General features: G+C 43.5%; 1 protein-coding gene across 1 annotated transcript in view; it reads left to right on the forward strand.

Annotated features, from left to right (window-relative positions):
• Positions 1 to 14,039, forward strand: part of RBBP7 (RB binding protein 7, chromatin remodeling factor) — a 44,356-nt gene that overhangs the window by 17,697 nt on the left and 12,620 nt on the right. The window contains exon 5 of the mRNA XM_073615189.1: positions 3,746 to 3,861. Coding sequence (XP_073471290.1) covers positions 3,746 to 3,861 — 116 coding nt within the window. The remainder of the gene's footprint in view (positions 1 to 3,745; positions 3,862 to 14,039) is intronic.

Genomic DNA, 14,039 nt, shown 5'->3' on the forward strand with positions numbered 1-14,039 from the left:
CCCTCTGGCATCAGTCGTCCCCCCCCCCCCCCCAGTCTGAAGGAAAGTATACTGGCCCTCTGTTAGAAAGTTTGGCGACTCATGGTGTAGACATAAGGTCTGAGACTGCAACTTGGTGCTGCCATCTGGATGTGATGGTCACCCAAAGCTGAATTTAACCTCTGCTATATTCCTGCCTACATGCTCTGTTGCTGGGGGCTTTATGGAGAATGTGAGGTTGAGATGCTTTTGAAGTGGTAGTGAACTTGTGATTTTTAGAAATTGGTGCACAATCTCTGATAATGCTAGGGTGTAATGCCGAATAAACAATGTAAATACACCAAAAATAATCATCTAAAGCTTATATCTATACAATACATAGTGATATTCCTTTTAAATATGGGACCATGCCAGAAATAGGTATGTGTGAAAAGAAAAATAAAAGTGAAAAATAAAATAAAAAGTTCAAAAAAGTGTCCCAAATAACAATGTGTAAAATCCAAAAGAGATCCGGAGGAAGATATATTGCAGGATTCGGGAATATTCGATCCACCTCCCGTGCAGCCCACCACCAAATGGTAAAGATGAAGGCTTACCAGAAAGCCTGCGACCGCCCTTACTCAGGGGGGTCAGAACAAGCTTAGTTGTGGAAATGTCCAGGGATGATGGAGCCTCCGAGTCCTCTCTCACTACATCGGGCAGGCAGCCCACAGCAACGGGAACCCCGAAGAAGAAGTTCACAAGAATTCCCTCAATGTTTCTTCTCGGAAAAGGTCAGATATAAATGAGCAAAGATATGAACATGACTGGATGTCCAGACCGACAGGTAATGGCTCAGTAGTGCAAACCACATGGGTCTCAGCCCAACCCAGAATCCAGAAGAAGATCAATGAATCCAGCATGGGTTGACTGCATGGACTCCACTGGGTCCATGCAGTCAACCCATGCTGGATTCATTGATCTTCTTCTGGATTCTGGGTTGGGCTGAGACCCATGTGGTTTGCACTACTGAGCCATTACCTGTCGGTCTGGACATCCAGTCATGTTCATATCTTTGCTCATTTATATCTGACCTTTTCCGAGAAGAAACATTGAGGGAATTCTTGTGAACTTCTTCTTCGGGGTTCCCGTTGCTGTGGGCTGCCTGCCCGATGTAGTGAGAGGACTCGGAGGCTCCATCATCCCTGGACATTTCCACAACTAAGCTTGTTCTGACCCCCCTGAGTAAGGGCGGTCGCAGGCTTTCTGGTAAGCCTTCATCTTTACCATTTGGTGGTGGGCTGCACGGGAGGTGGATCGAATATTCCCGAATCCTGCAATATATCTTCCTCCGGATCTCTTTTGGATTTTACACATTGTTATTTGGGACACTTTTTTGAACTTTTTATTTTATTTTTCACTTTTATTATTCTTTTCACACATACCTATTTCTGGCATGGTCCCATATTTAAAAGGAATATCACTATGTATTGTATAGATATAAGCTTTAGATTATTTTTGGTGTATTTACATTGTTTATTCGGCATTACACCCTAGCATTATCAGATTGTGCACCAATTTCTAATCACCAGTTACACTCTTATGTCCAGCGCTACACTGATTGCTGTATATTTGATCTTTGCCTTATATCGAGGTTATAGTGTTTAGCAGCAGGATTTTACTCAATCTTTGTCACTTACGATTCATTTATTTTTCACATCTTCACATTTATGCACGTAGCGCGGTTCCTTATTTATTTATAACTTGTGATTTTTACCTACAGGTAAGCTTACCTGTAGATAAAATGAATATTGCCTAAACGGACCCTAGTTGGGAGATATTTAGTTAGGCGGCCGGAGTCCCTGAACCCGGCAGGAAGACCGGGTGAAGGTGAAAGCACCTGCATTTGAGACAGCGCGCCGTGGAGGGCTTCATTTCAAGGAAAGTTTCTCCTATGTGCTAGTATGCGGGGGTTTTTTTTTTTTTTGCAAGACTTTACTAGAACTTTAAGGGTAGAACATGCTCTGACAGCAGAGAAAGGGAGTACTGTATATAGAATGTATATTTATACACTAGTAGAATTTTGTTTGAAATCTATTTTAAGAACAATCATTTGACGTTCGTTTACCAGTGACAAGAAAATTTGAAGGAGCAGGATGGGGGAAAATTGTATTCATTCCGATATTTAATATCAAAGGTAGGGTTGCACCGATACTAGTATCAATGCTGATACCAAGCATTTGCACGAGTACTTGTCCCGATACCTGGCAGGAGACCAGTACACCCGGGGTCCTCAGTGTAGCAGAGGGCTGGGCAGCCTCACAATCGGTGCGGTGGGGGCAGTTACAGGCACCGATCTCTCTGTATAGCTTTTCTGACAGCCGCTTCTCCTCCTCTCCCTCCCGTGGCTGTCAGACAGTGCTTGTAACTGCACCCACTGCCACACCGATCGTTCCCCCCCTTATCCCAGATCTCAGGATGGAGAGCGTTTTCCAAATGCATTCAGTGATTACGATGCTCAGTTATGAGTGGACAGGGTTAGTAAACACTGTTTACGATTCTTTGGTTTGACTGAACAAGAGCCTCTGTCTCCTGTCCATTCATCTTCAGTGAAGCTGAGGCTGCTGAGAAAAGACTGGTGAATCTGTCCTCAGTCCCTTTACCTGTCTCAAAGGAGATGTCAGGGGTCTGTTTAGACCTCTATCTCAATTTTTATGACACACTATATTGACACAGCCGATTATTAAAAGCAGATTTTCAGGAAATGCACAAATTGTTTAGTGCATGCAGAGTGCCTAATTTTTGCTGAAATCTATAAGATGTCACAGTCCCTGTGTGTGTGTGTGTGTCCCCATATGGATTGCTCAGGGGGGTTATATTTCTCTCGCAGGTCATAGCCAATGTTTCAAGCTCTGAAAGATGTTTGTGCTTAGTCACATGTTCTTCCGTTACCTCCAACTCCGCCGTGCCCTCAATTCCCAATTCCGCAATTCCTCCCGCAGCCTTGAATCGTTTTACCTGGTTATGGTGCACTGTACTAGGCTGTATCAGTATAGTTATGTCAATGCTTCCATCCTTTTGATTGGTGCCGGTTGTACTCTGTATATTTTTTCAATATGCTCTATAAAAGTATTTTCTGATATAATTTTTAATCTATATCTGTATGTATGTATGTATTATTTTAGTATGTTATACATTTTTGCATCGAGTAAAGACCCCAAACATGTCAAGGCTCAAAACTGATTGCGCCTGAGAATTTCTTTTTTTTCCCATAACGTTTAGACTTGACAAACTTCTCGGTATCGTAAAACCTCTCAGATCACTTGTATTAGGCATTGGATCACTGGCTGTAAAGATGCAAGATCATGGCTGCAGCCATGATATTGAGATAGGTCAGCAAGTAATAATGCTCATTGTGTGTGTGATCTTTTAAAGTCTAGTTACTTGGTGCATTGTCTTCCAAACATTTCATGTCTCATTTTATAGCTTGGTTAAACTCCATTGCTGGCTGGAGTGTCTGCTTCTCTCAGACGTAGACTTCTCCAATAGGACACATAATTGTCTTGGGTCTGTGACCAGGTTTAGCCTGTTTTCTAAACACTTTTAGCAGGCTTTCACAGTAAAAGATTAACTGGGAATCTCATGCTTTTGGGAAGCAGAAGGCAGAGTTTACTTTTTTAAATGCAAATTTCAGGGTTTTTGTAGGTAACAAATTATTATGGTGCGGCTGGTGGACCTTATTTGTAGAAAGGAATTGCCAATAGTACCTGCTGTCTTTTCTTTGTAGACCCCAGTGGAGAGTGCAGCCCGGATCTCCGATTGAGAGGGCACCAAAAGGAGGGTTATGGCCTGTCTTGGAATTCTAATCTCAGTGGACACCTACTCAGTGCGTCTGATGACCATGTAAGTAAGCTATGAAGCCTTTAATGTTGTCATCTGATGCTACATAGGAGGAAAGTTGTCTTTTAGCAAAATCGTTAGAAAGGATCCCTTATGTGTGCACCAAATGCACTTTAACTCCTGTTAAATTGGTTATCTGATGTGAATATACCCTTAATCACTAACACTAACCATTTATTCATAATATTAAAACTTGAAGTTTAGTTGAAGACAACACTGCACTCCTACAATTTTACCCAGCATGGGCTTCAAAAGTCTGGGTCTTCTGGCTTTGTGCACTTAAGTACCCTATTCTCCCTGGCCTCTGTGGGGATGTTTAGTGTTTTATAATTGGCAGCTATTGTACACACAAGTGATTTTGTGCTTGAATCGTTCCTAGAAATGATCCTGGTTTCAGGTCCTGCCCAATTTGTGCTTGCACCCTCCAGGATTATTGAAGTAGAATTTGGCAAAACACTTTGTGACAGGGTCACCAGATCTAGTATCCCCATTAGATGATTTCCCTTTTCTGACTGTTCAGGGGACATTCAAAAACTTGTGTTTTTTTTTTTTTTTTTTAATTAAACTTCAATAATAGTAACATGACAAATGGTATGAATCTCGCTAAAGGGGGGGTACACAGACAACAATGAAAACCAGACAGCTGTTTTATACCCCCCCACCCCCCCCCCAATCCATATCTAAACAAAAAAAAATTTTGCCTGTTATACATTAGGTAGTAATTGGTGACGCTCTAAAATCTGTTAATGGGTCGCACTACTCATGGGAGGTAGAAAGTATATTGAAAGACGGTTTGAAGCTATATTTAATTTTGTTCTCTGTATTTGAACTTTAGTTAAATACGTAGCACAGGAGAGAGGGAAGGATGCGCCAACTGAGTGTAGTATACCAAGGTTTAATGTCTAAAAACGGGATTAGGAGCACTTACAAGAAGTACATGGATTAGAGCTTATCTGTGTGTAGATATCTTGGCTGTCATCATGGTGCAGTGGTTCCAAACGCTCGATGTAGAGCGAGAGAGTCAGTTCCTGGAGCCTCGAGGTTCAGGAAGTGATAGCGTGGTCCTTCCCACGGATATGACGTCACCAGAAGAGTCAGAAGATCAGACGTGTGGAATAGTAGGTTACGCGCTCAGAGCATTCGGCTACTACAGGCCTATACTGGTAATGGCAAGATGTTGCTTTTTTTTTTTTTTTTTTTTATAGTTACTAATTTTTTATTATTGCATTTTAGTATAAATGAGATCTGAGGTCTTTTTGACCCCCAGATCTCACATTTAAAGTGTTAACCCAAAAAACACACAGATTCTGTTCCTTTTAAAGCGGAGTTCCACACAAAAATGGAACTTCCCCTTTTCGGAACCCTCCCCCCCTCTGGTGTCACATTTGGCACCTTTCATGTGGGAGGGGGGTGCAGATACCTGTCTAAGACAGGTATTTGCATCCACTTCCGGCATAGACTTCCACAGGAGTCTATGCCTCTTCCTGTCCCTCCGCGCTGTCTCCTGGGAAACACACAGGTCCTAGGAGATAGCGGAGACCAGTTACGATGCGCAGCGCGACTCGCGCATGCGCAGTAGGGAACCAAGATGTGAAGCCGCAACGCTTCACTTCCTGATTCCCTCACCTAGGATGGCGGCGGCAGCTGCCGAGAACCGAGCGGGTTATCAGCGTCGGCTGCCGACATCGCTGGAGCCTGGGACAGGTCACTGGCCATTTATTAAGTCAGCAGCTGCAGTATTTGTAGCTGCTGGCTTTAAATTTTTTTTTTTTATTTTATTTTTATTTATTTTTTTTATTTTTTAGGTGGACTCCCTCTTTAAAGCATGTTATACAGTGCTTGTGCTGTGTAATATGGCACTCTGTAATACCTGGCTGGTCCTGCCTGGCTATACCCTCCCCTCTGCAAACGGACCACGATAATCATGACTGTTAAGCCCCTGATACCGTGGTCTGTTTGCGTGCCTCCGTCATCCACAGCCTGCTTTTCTGTTTGTCTGTCCTCATCCCCTCCCCTCTTTGCGTGTCACCTATGACAGTGCCCCCCCCAATCCCTCTCCTGCTGCAGGAATAACTAATATATCTATATACTATCCTTTGTGTCTCCTAATAAATTGCCTCACTGTCGAATTAAAAAAAAATATTTTTTAATGAAACTGACAGGGACACTGTATGAGACAGAACAAAAAGGTCCTGTCATGCATTTTCTTATGGTACATAATAGCACACAGCCATAGTAGTTCCTATGTGGGTTATAGGCCACCTTCAGGTGATGGACACTGGCACACCCTAAGATGAGAAGTCCACTCCCTATATAACCCCTCCCACTACTGGGAGTACCTCAGTTTTCTCGCCAGTGTCTAAGGTGTTGGTCACGAGTAAAGATGTGCTGAGCTCCACTGGAGCAATCCTTGCTGGGGCCAGCTATGCAACCGGATCCATTCAAAGTGTCTTTTAGGCTGAATTGAATGGTACCCGGGCCTCGTGTCTGAAGAAACGAGGTTTTGCCTGTAACGCTTCTCTCTCTTTAGAGAGTACTTCTGGTATTAAGGCCATAAAATTTTACTGGAGGGATGCTATTACAGGTCCAGAATTGTGGGTTCCCCGAGGGTCCCCGGTTCCTGAAGGTTTGTTAACGGAACCCACCGTGAAGGGTGAAGATTGGGTCTGTTGGTTTTTACCACAGAAAACCCTGTGGCGGGAAAGGTAAGTGGAGTTTTCTAAGATTTTTGAATTTTCTTATGAAATGTCTCCTTTCACCCTTTCCTGCCGAGTGTATGCAGATATGCGGCCTCGGCTTTCGGGGGTTATACCGGGATGATGCCCGCAGCTGCAGGCGTCATCCCGGTACTGTTTAGATTGGGCGATCAGCTTTCCATGGATAACAACCGATGCGGCTAAAAGCCACTTGATTGTAATCCTGGAGGAGCGGGAGGGGACCCCTCCTGCCGCTCTGACCAGGCCTCCGGTCCCATCGGGAGACTCGATCTGCCACTTCCAGCGGCTAGAGACAGGCACGAAGCCAGAAACTGCTTCGTTCCAGTCTCCTGAATGTAAACACGGAAGCAACGTCACTTCCTGTTTACTCGGCTGCCAATGGCACCAGATGTTAAAAAATATACAGTATTCAGATACAGTTTTCGGTGCTCTGAATACTTTGAAGTGCAAAGGAGGGATTGGAGGTCTTTTTTAGACCCCCGATCCCTCCATAAAGAGTACCTGTCACCACCTATTACTATCACAAGAGATGTTTACATTCCTTGTGACAGCAATAAAAGTGATCAAATTTTTTTTTAAACACAATTTAATATAAATTTTTTTTTTTTTTTTTTAACCACTTCAGCCCCGGAAGGATTTACCCCCTTCCTGACCAGAGCACTTTTTCCAATTTGGCACTGCGTCGCTTTAACTGCTAATTGCGCGGTCATGCAATGCTGTACCCAAACGAAATTTGCGTCCTTTTCTTCCCACAAATAGAGCTTTCTTTTGATTGTATTTGATCACCTCTGCCGTTTTTTTATTTTTTGCGCTATACACGGAAAAAGACCGAAAATTTTGAAAAAAAAATGATATTTTCTACTTTTTGTTCTAAAAAAAATTCAATAAACTCAATTTTAGTCATACATTTAGGCCAAAATGTATTTGGCCACATGTCTTTGGTAAAAAAAAGTCAATAAGTGTATATTGGTTTGCGCAAAAGTTATAGCGCCTACAAACTAGGGTACATTTTCTGGAATTTACACAGCCTTTAATTTATGACTGCCTATGTCGTTTCTTGAGGTGCTAAAATGGCAGGGCAGTACAAAACCCCCACAAATGACCCCATTTTGGAAAGTAGACACCCCAAAGAAATTGCTGAGAGGCATGTTGAGCCCATTGAATATTCATTTTTTTTGTCCCAAGTGATTGAATAATGACAAAAAAAAAAAAATTACAAAAAGTTGTCACTAAATGATATATTGATCACACAGGCCATGGGCATATGTGGAATTGCACCCCAAAATACATTTAGCTGCTTCTCCTGAGTATGGGGATACCACATGTGTGGGACTTTTTGGGAGCCTAGCCGCGTACGGGGCCCCGAAAACCAATCACTGCCTTCAGGATTTCTAAGGGCGTACATTTTTGATTTTACTCCTCACTACCTATCAGTTTTGAAGGCCATAAAATGCCCAGATGGCACAAACCTCCCCCAAATGACCCCATTTTGGAAAGTAGACACCCCAAGCTATTTGCTGAGAGGCATGTTGAGTCCATGGAATATTTTATATTTTGACACAAGTTGCGGGAAAGTGACTATTTATTTATTTTTTTTTGCACAAAGTTGTCACTAAATGATATATTGCTCACACAGGTCATGGGCATATGTGGAATTGCACCCCAAAATACATTCTGCTGCTTCTCTTGAGTACGGGGATAGCACATGTGTGGGACTTTTTAGGAGCCTAGCCGCGTACGGGACCCCGAAAACCAATCACCGCCTTCAGGATTTCTAAGGGTGTACATTTTTGATTTCACTCTTCACTGCCTATCACAGTTTCGGAGGTCATGGAATGCCCAGGTGGCACAAACCCCCCCCCCCCCCCAAATGACCCCATTTTGGAAAGTAGACACCCCAAGCTATTTGCTGAGAGGCATGGTGAGTATTTTGCAGCTCTCATTTGTTTTTGAAAATGAAGAAAGACAAAAAAAAAATTTTTTTTTCTTTTTTTAATTTTTAAAACTTTGTGACAAAAAGTGAGGTCTGCAAAATACTCACTATACCGCTCAGCAAATAGCTTTGGGTGTCTACTTTCCAAAATGGGGTCATTTGGGGGGTTTTGTGCCACCTGGGCATTCCATGGCCTCAGACTGTGATAGGCAGTGAAGAGTGAAATGAAAAATTTACGCCCTTAGAAAGCCTGAAGGCGGTGCTTGGTTTTCGGGGTCCCATACGCGGCTAGGCTCCCAAAAAGTCTCACATGTGGTATCCCCGTACTCAGGAGAAGCAACAGAATGTATTTTGGGGTGTAATTTCACATATTCCCATGGCATGTTTGAGCAATATATCATTTAGTGACAACTTTGTGCAAAAAAAAAAAAAAAAAAAAAAATTTGTCTCTTTCCCGCAACTTGTGTCACAATATAAAATATTCCATGGACTCGACATGCCTCTCAGCAAATAGCTTGGGGTGTCTACTTTCCAAAATGGGGTCATTTGGGGGGGGGGGGTTTGAACTGTCCTGGCATTTTATGCACAACATTTAGAAGCTTATGTCACACATCACCCACTCTTCTAACCACTTGAAGACAAAGCCCTTTCTGACACTTTTTGATTACATGAAAAAATTATTTTTTTTTGCAAGAAAATTACTTTGAACCCCCACACATTATATATTTTTTTAAAGCAAATGCCCTACAGATTAAAATGGTGGGTGTTTCATTTTTTTCACACAGTATTTGCGCAGCGATTTTTCAAATGCATTTTTTGGGGAAAAAACACACTTTTTTACATTTTAATGCACTAAAACACACTATATTGCCCAAATGTTTGATGAAATAAAAAAGATGATCTTAGGCCGAGTACATGGATACCAAACATGACATGCTTTACAATTGCGCACAAACGTGCAGTGGCAACAAAATAAATACATTTTTAAAAGCCTTTACAGGTTACCACTTTAGATTTACAGAGGAGGTCTACTGCTAAAATTACTGCCCTCGATCTGACCGTCGCGGTGATACCTCACATGCATGGTGCAATTGCTGTTTACATTTGACGCCAGACCGACACTTGCGTTCGCCTTAGCGCGAGAGCAGGGGGGACAGGGGTACTTTGTTTTTTTTTTTCTTTATTTTTTTGCTTTTTTATCTTATTTTAAAACTGTTCCTTTCATTTTTTTTTTTTTTTTTTAATCATTTTTATTATCTCAGGGAATGTAAATATCCCCTATGATAGCAATAGGTAGTGACAGGTACTCTTTTTTTGAAAAAATTGGGGTCTGTTAGACCCTAGATTTCTCCTCTGCCCTCAAAGCATCTGACCACACCAAGATCAGTGTGATAAAATGCTTCCCCAATTTCCCAATGGCGCTATTTACATCCGGCGAAATCTAAGTCATAAAATGCTCGTAGTTTCCGGTTTCTTAGGCCATAGAGATGTTTGGAGCCACTCTGGTCTCTGATCAGCTCTATGGTCAGCTGGCTGAATCACCGGCTGCATTCTCAGGTTCCCTGTTGAGACAGGAGAGCCAGAGAAAAACACGGAAGACGGTGGGGGGCATTCTCTCCCACTGCTTGTAAAAGCAGTCTAGAGGCTAATTAGCTGCTAGGATTGCTTTTACATGAAAGCCGACCGCTGGCTGAAAAGAATGATACCAAGATGATACCTAAACCTGCAAGCATCATTCTGGTATAACCACTCAGTCGTGAATGGTGTACCTGAAGACAAAAAAATGGTTAACAATAAAGCACAGTAAACGGTAAAGTATAAAAAATTGCATACCTGAAAAGCAAACATGATAAAACATAATAACAATAAAACATTGCAGAATAGAATACAGTAAAAAAAGAGCAGAACAATAGAGAGAATAGAGAGAGAGAGAGAATAGAGAGAGAACAATAAAACAACAACTATTTTTTATTTTATATTTTTGTTTGTGTTTTTTTTTTTTTTTTTTTAACACTTTTTTTGTAACTGTAACTTTTATAACTGTAACCGGTTCCAGGTTCGGGTCTCTCAAAATGCAATGGCATCTTGGGAGACCCTGTGAAAGTGTGTCCTAGTCTGTGCAATGCTGTACCCTACGCTAATACTCAACTAGTGAATGGTAGCGTTCAAAACATTCACCAATGCAAAGACCAGGATTGTCAGGACAGGAGGGACAATAATAGCGGGTGTCACGCCTATATCCGCGTTTGCTGCAGACACGACATCTTTTTTGGGGGGGTTCGTTGGGTAGGGGTACTCGGGAGGACATAAAAATGCCTCTCATGCAGCCGACTGCATTTGGTTGGGGATGTGAATGGGGGAAGTACGGGTGCTGCAGAAGTGGTGGTTTCCCAATTAGGATTGGCGAATGCAGCAGGAAGGGCATTATGGGCACGACGGGCCTGTGTTTGTCTTTTTGGTGGCAGCGGGACACTACTTGTGCTTGCCACCTCACCAGCTTGAACTGCACTTATGGGACTTGCCACGTCACCAAGTGTTACTGCAGTGCTGGTTTGACTACGACCGGGGTGTATTAGGCCGCTGGCGCTTGCCAGTTCACCAAAACGCTACCAAAAAAACTGTTAGCGATCGCAGGGATCAGGCCTGACTCTGCGAACGCTGCAGTTATGCGTTTAGTGTTTTGTAAGTGACAGTGATCGATCGATACTGCACTTGGGTGGGCTGGGCCGGGCGGAGGGGCAAAACGCAGGTGCTAGCAGGTATCTGGGCTGATCCCGCTAACACTGCGTTTTTGGGAACCCTAAACTGCTGGGGACGCCAGTATAGATCTGATCGGATCAGATATTGATCAGTTCAGATACTATACCACTAAGGGAGGTGTACGGTGCGTGCGTGGGTGTTAGCGCGACCGGCGCTAACCTGACGCTGCCTGGGGCTGGTGCTTGCCAGTTCACCAAAACGCTACCAAAAAAACTGTTAGCGATCGCAGGGATCAGGCCTGACTCTGCGAACGCTGCAGTTATGCGTTTAGTGTTTTATAAGTGACAGTGATCGATCGATACTGCACTTGGGTGGGCTGGGCTGGGCGGAGGGGCAAAACGCAGGTGCTAGCAGGTATCTGGGCTGATCCAGCTAACACTGCGTTTTTGGGAACCCTAAACTGCTGGGGACGCTAGTATAGATCTGAACGGATCAGATATTGATCAGATACTATACCACTAAGGGAGGCGTATGCTGCGTGCGTGTTAGCGGTACTGGCGCTAATCTGACGCTGCCTGGGGCGACGCATATCACCGCCGGGCGATCAGGGGGCTAAACCTTTATTCGGTAATAAACGGCGGGTACCCTGACACTATAAAAAATAAACGAACTAACCAGCGTCACCCGTAACAGTTATACGGTGATCAGTGGTGAAAGGGTTAACTAGGGGGCAATCAAGGGGTTAAAACATTTATTAGATAGTATATGGGGGTCCCTGTCGCTATAAAACGCTGACGGCGAACCTAAATATTTACGTCCCTAACTAGCGTCACCAGCGACACTAATACAGCGATCAGAAAAATGATCGCTTAGCGACACTGGTGACGGGGGGGTGATCAAGGGGTTAAAACTTTATTAGGGGGGGTTAGGGGGGTATCCTAAACCTACAGGGGGCCTAACACTCACTGCCCTAACACTGTAACTGTCACAAACTGACACCAATACAGTAATCAGAAAAAAAAAAAAAAAAAAACCTGCTTGGTGTCAGTTTGTGACGGGGGGGGGGGGGGTATCGAGGGGCGATCGGGGGGGGGATTGGGGTGTTTTGTGTGCCTGGCATGTTCTACTGTGTGTGTGTGTGTGTTGGTGCACTCACATTACAGTCTTCTCTCCTTGGCCCGGAACGGAAAATACCGAGCCGAGGAGAGATGACATTATTTCCTCTGCCTCTGTGTACAATACAGAGGCAGGGAAATGATCCCATTGGCTGGGAGCGATCGCGAGGGGGGGGCCACAAATGGATGGCCTCCCCCTCACCACCGATCGCCGGGGGGAGATTTGCCGACCGCCGCAGGCACCGGGGGGGGGGGGGGGGGTCCGATCGGACCCCCCACCCGCGGGCAGGCAAGGACGTACCTGTAAGTCCTTTTGCCTGCCCGTGCCGCTCTGTCGACGTACATCGTCGTGCGGCGGTCGGCAGCTGGTTAAAGCACCTGTCACCGCGAGCTTGCGCAGCAAAGAACAAATTCGGGGTACTCTGTTGAAGTAAGTGCTTAGCACTATATGACCATATAGTGTGATCAAACCCCTGTATTTTTTTGAATATGTTCAGGTGTTTCCTTGCAGGAAATGTCATTCTTGAATGTGTGTGCTGTAATATGTTTTGTACTCGCGCTGTAATATGTTTTGTACTTGTGCAGCAAAGAAAACGCATATGGAAGTGGTGCCCGCTTATGTAAACGGTGTTCTAATCACACATGTGACGTATCGCCGCGATCGCGAGAGCAATAAGACCTCCTCTGTAACTCTAATCTTTCATGAATTTACAAAAAAAAGTGTCCCTTTTCCCAAAAAGTTGCGTTTAAAACACCGCTGCACAAATATATTTGTTCTCTGCTAAAAATATATATAACGTTTGGGGGTTCTAAGTAATTTTCTAGCAAAAAATAAGGTTTTTAACTTGTGAACACCAAATGTCAGAAATAGGCTTAGTCATGAAAGGGTTAATTGGTAAATGTTGTCATGCCTAAGTGTCACCACTAGGGGCTGTATAGAGCACATACCTTCTCATGCTTCCCCAAGAGATCAGTGTGTCCGGAGCATCAGGCTTCTTTTTTTTTTTTTTTTTTTTTCTCCAGCTAGCAGCAGACCTCCGGTAAGTCTGGGTTTTTTTTTTTTCTCTTCTCCAGACACCCCCCCACCTGGGCTGTACTCTCCCCCTCTTCACGAGGAAGAGTGTTAGGAGATGCCAAAAAAACTATCAGCACGCTGCTCTACTCGGCAAAAAAAAACAAAACAGTAAAGTTAGCCCAATGTTTTTGCATATTGTGAAAGATGAAGTTACGCCGAGTAAATAGATACCTAACATGTCACGCTTCAAAATTGCACACGCTCGTGGAATGGCGCCAATGTTCAGTACTTAAAAATCCCCATAGGCAACGCTTGAAATTTTTTTTACTGGTTACATGTTTTGAGTTAGAGGAGGTCTAGGGACAAAATGATTGCTCTCGCTCCAGTGTTTGCAGCGATACCTCACATGTATGGTTTGAACAGTTTTCATATACTTGCGTATGCGTTCGCTTCTGCGTGCAAGGGCAGCAGCTCTTTAAAACATATTTTTTTTTTTTTTTTTTTTCTTTTTTATTTTGACACTTTTTAGAAAAACAAAAAAATTTGATCACTTTTATCCCTATTACAAGGAATGTAAACATCCCTTGTAATAGGAATATGACAGGTCCTCTTAATAGTGAGATATGGGGTCAATAAGACCCCGCATCTCACAACTAGGCCAGGAAGCCAAAAATAAATAAAACGATCACCACTTCCCAGCC

Source organism: Aquarana catesbeiana, linkage group LG02, assembly GCF_042186555.1.
Source record: "Aquarana catesbeiana isolate 2022-GZ linkage group LG02, ASM4218655v1, whole genome shotgun sequence".
NCBI classification, from domain to species: Eukaryota; Metazoa; Chordata; class Amphibia; order Anura; family Ranidae; genus Aquarana; species Aquarana catesbeiana.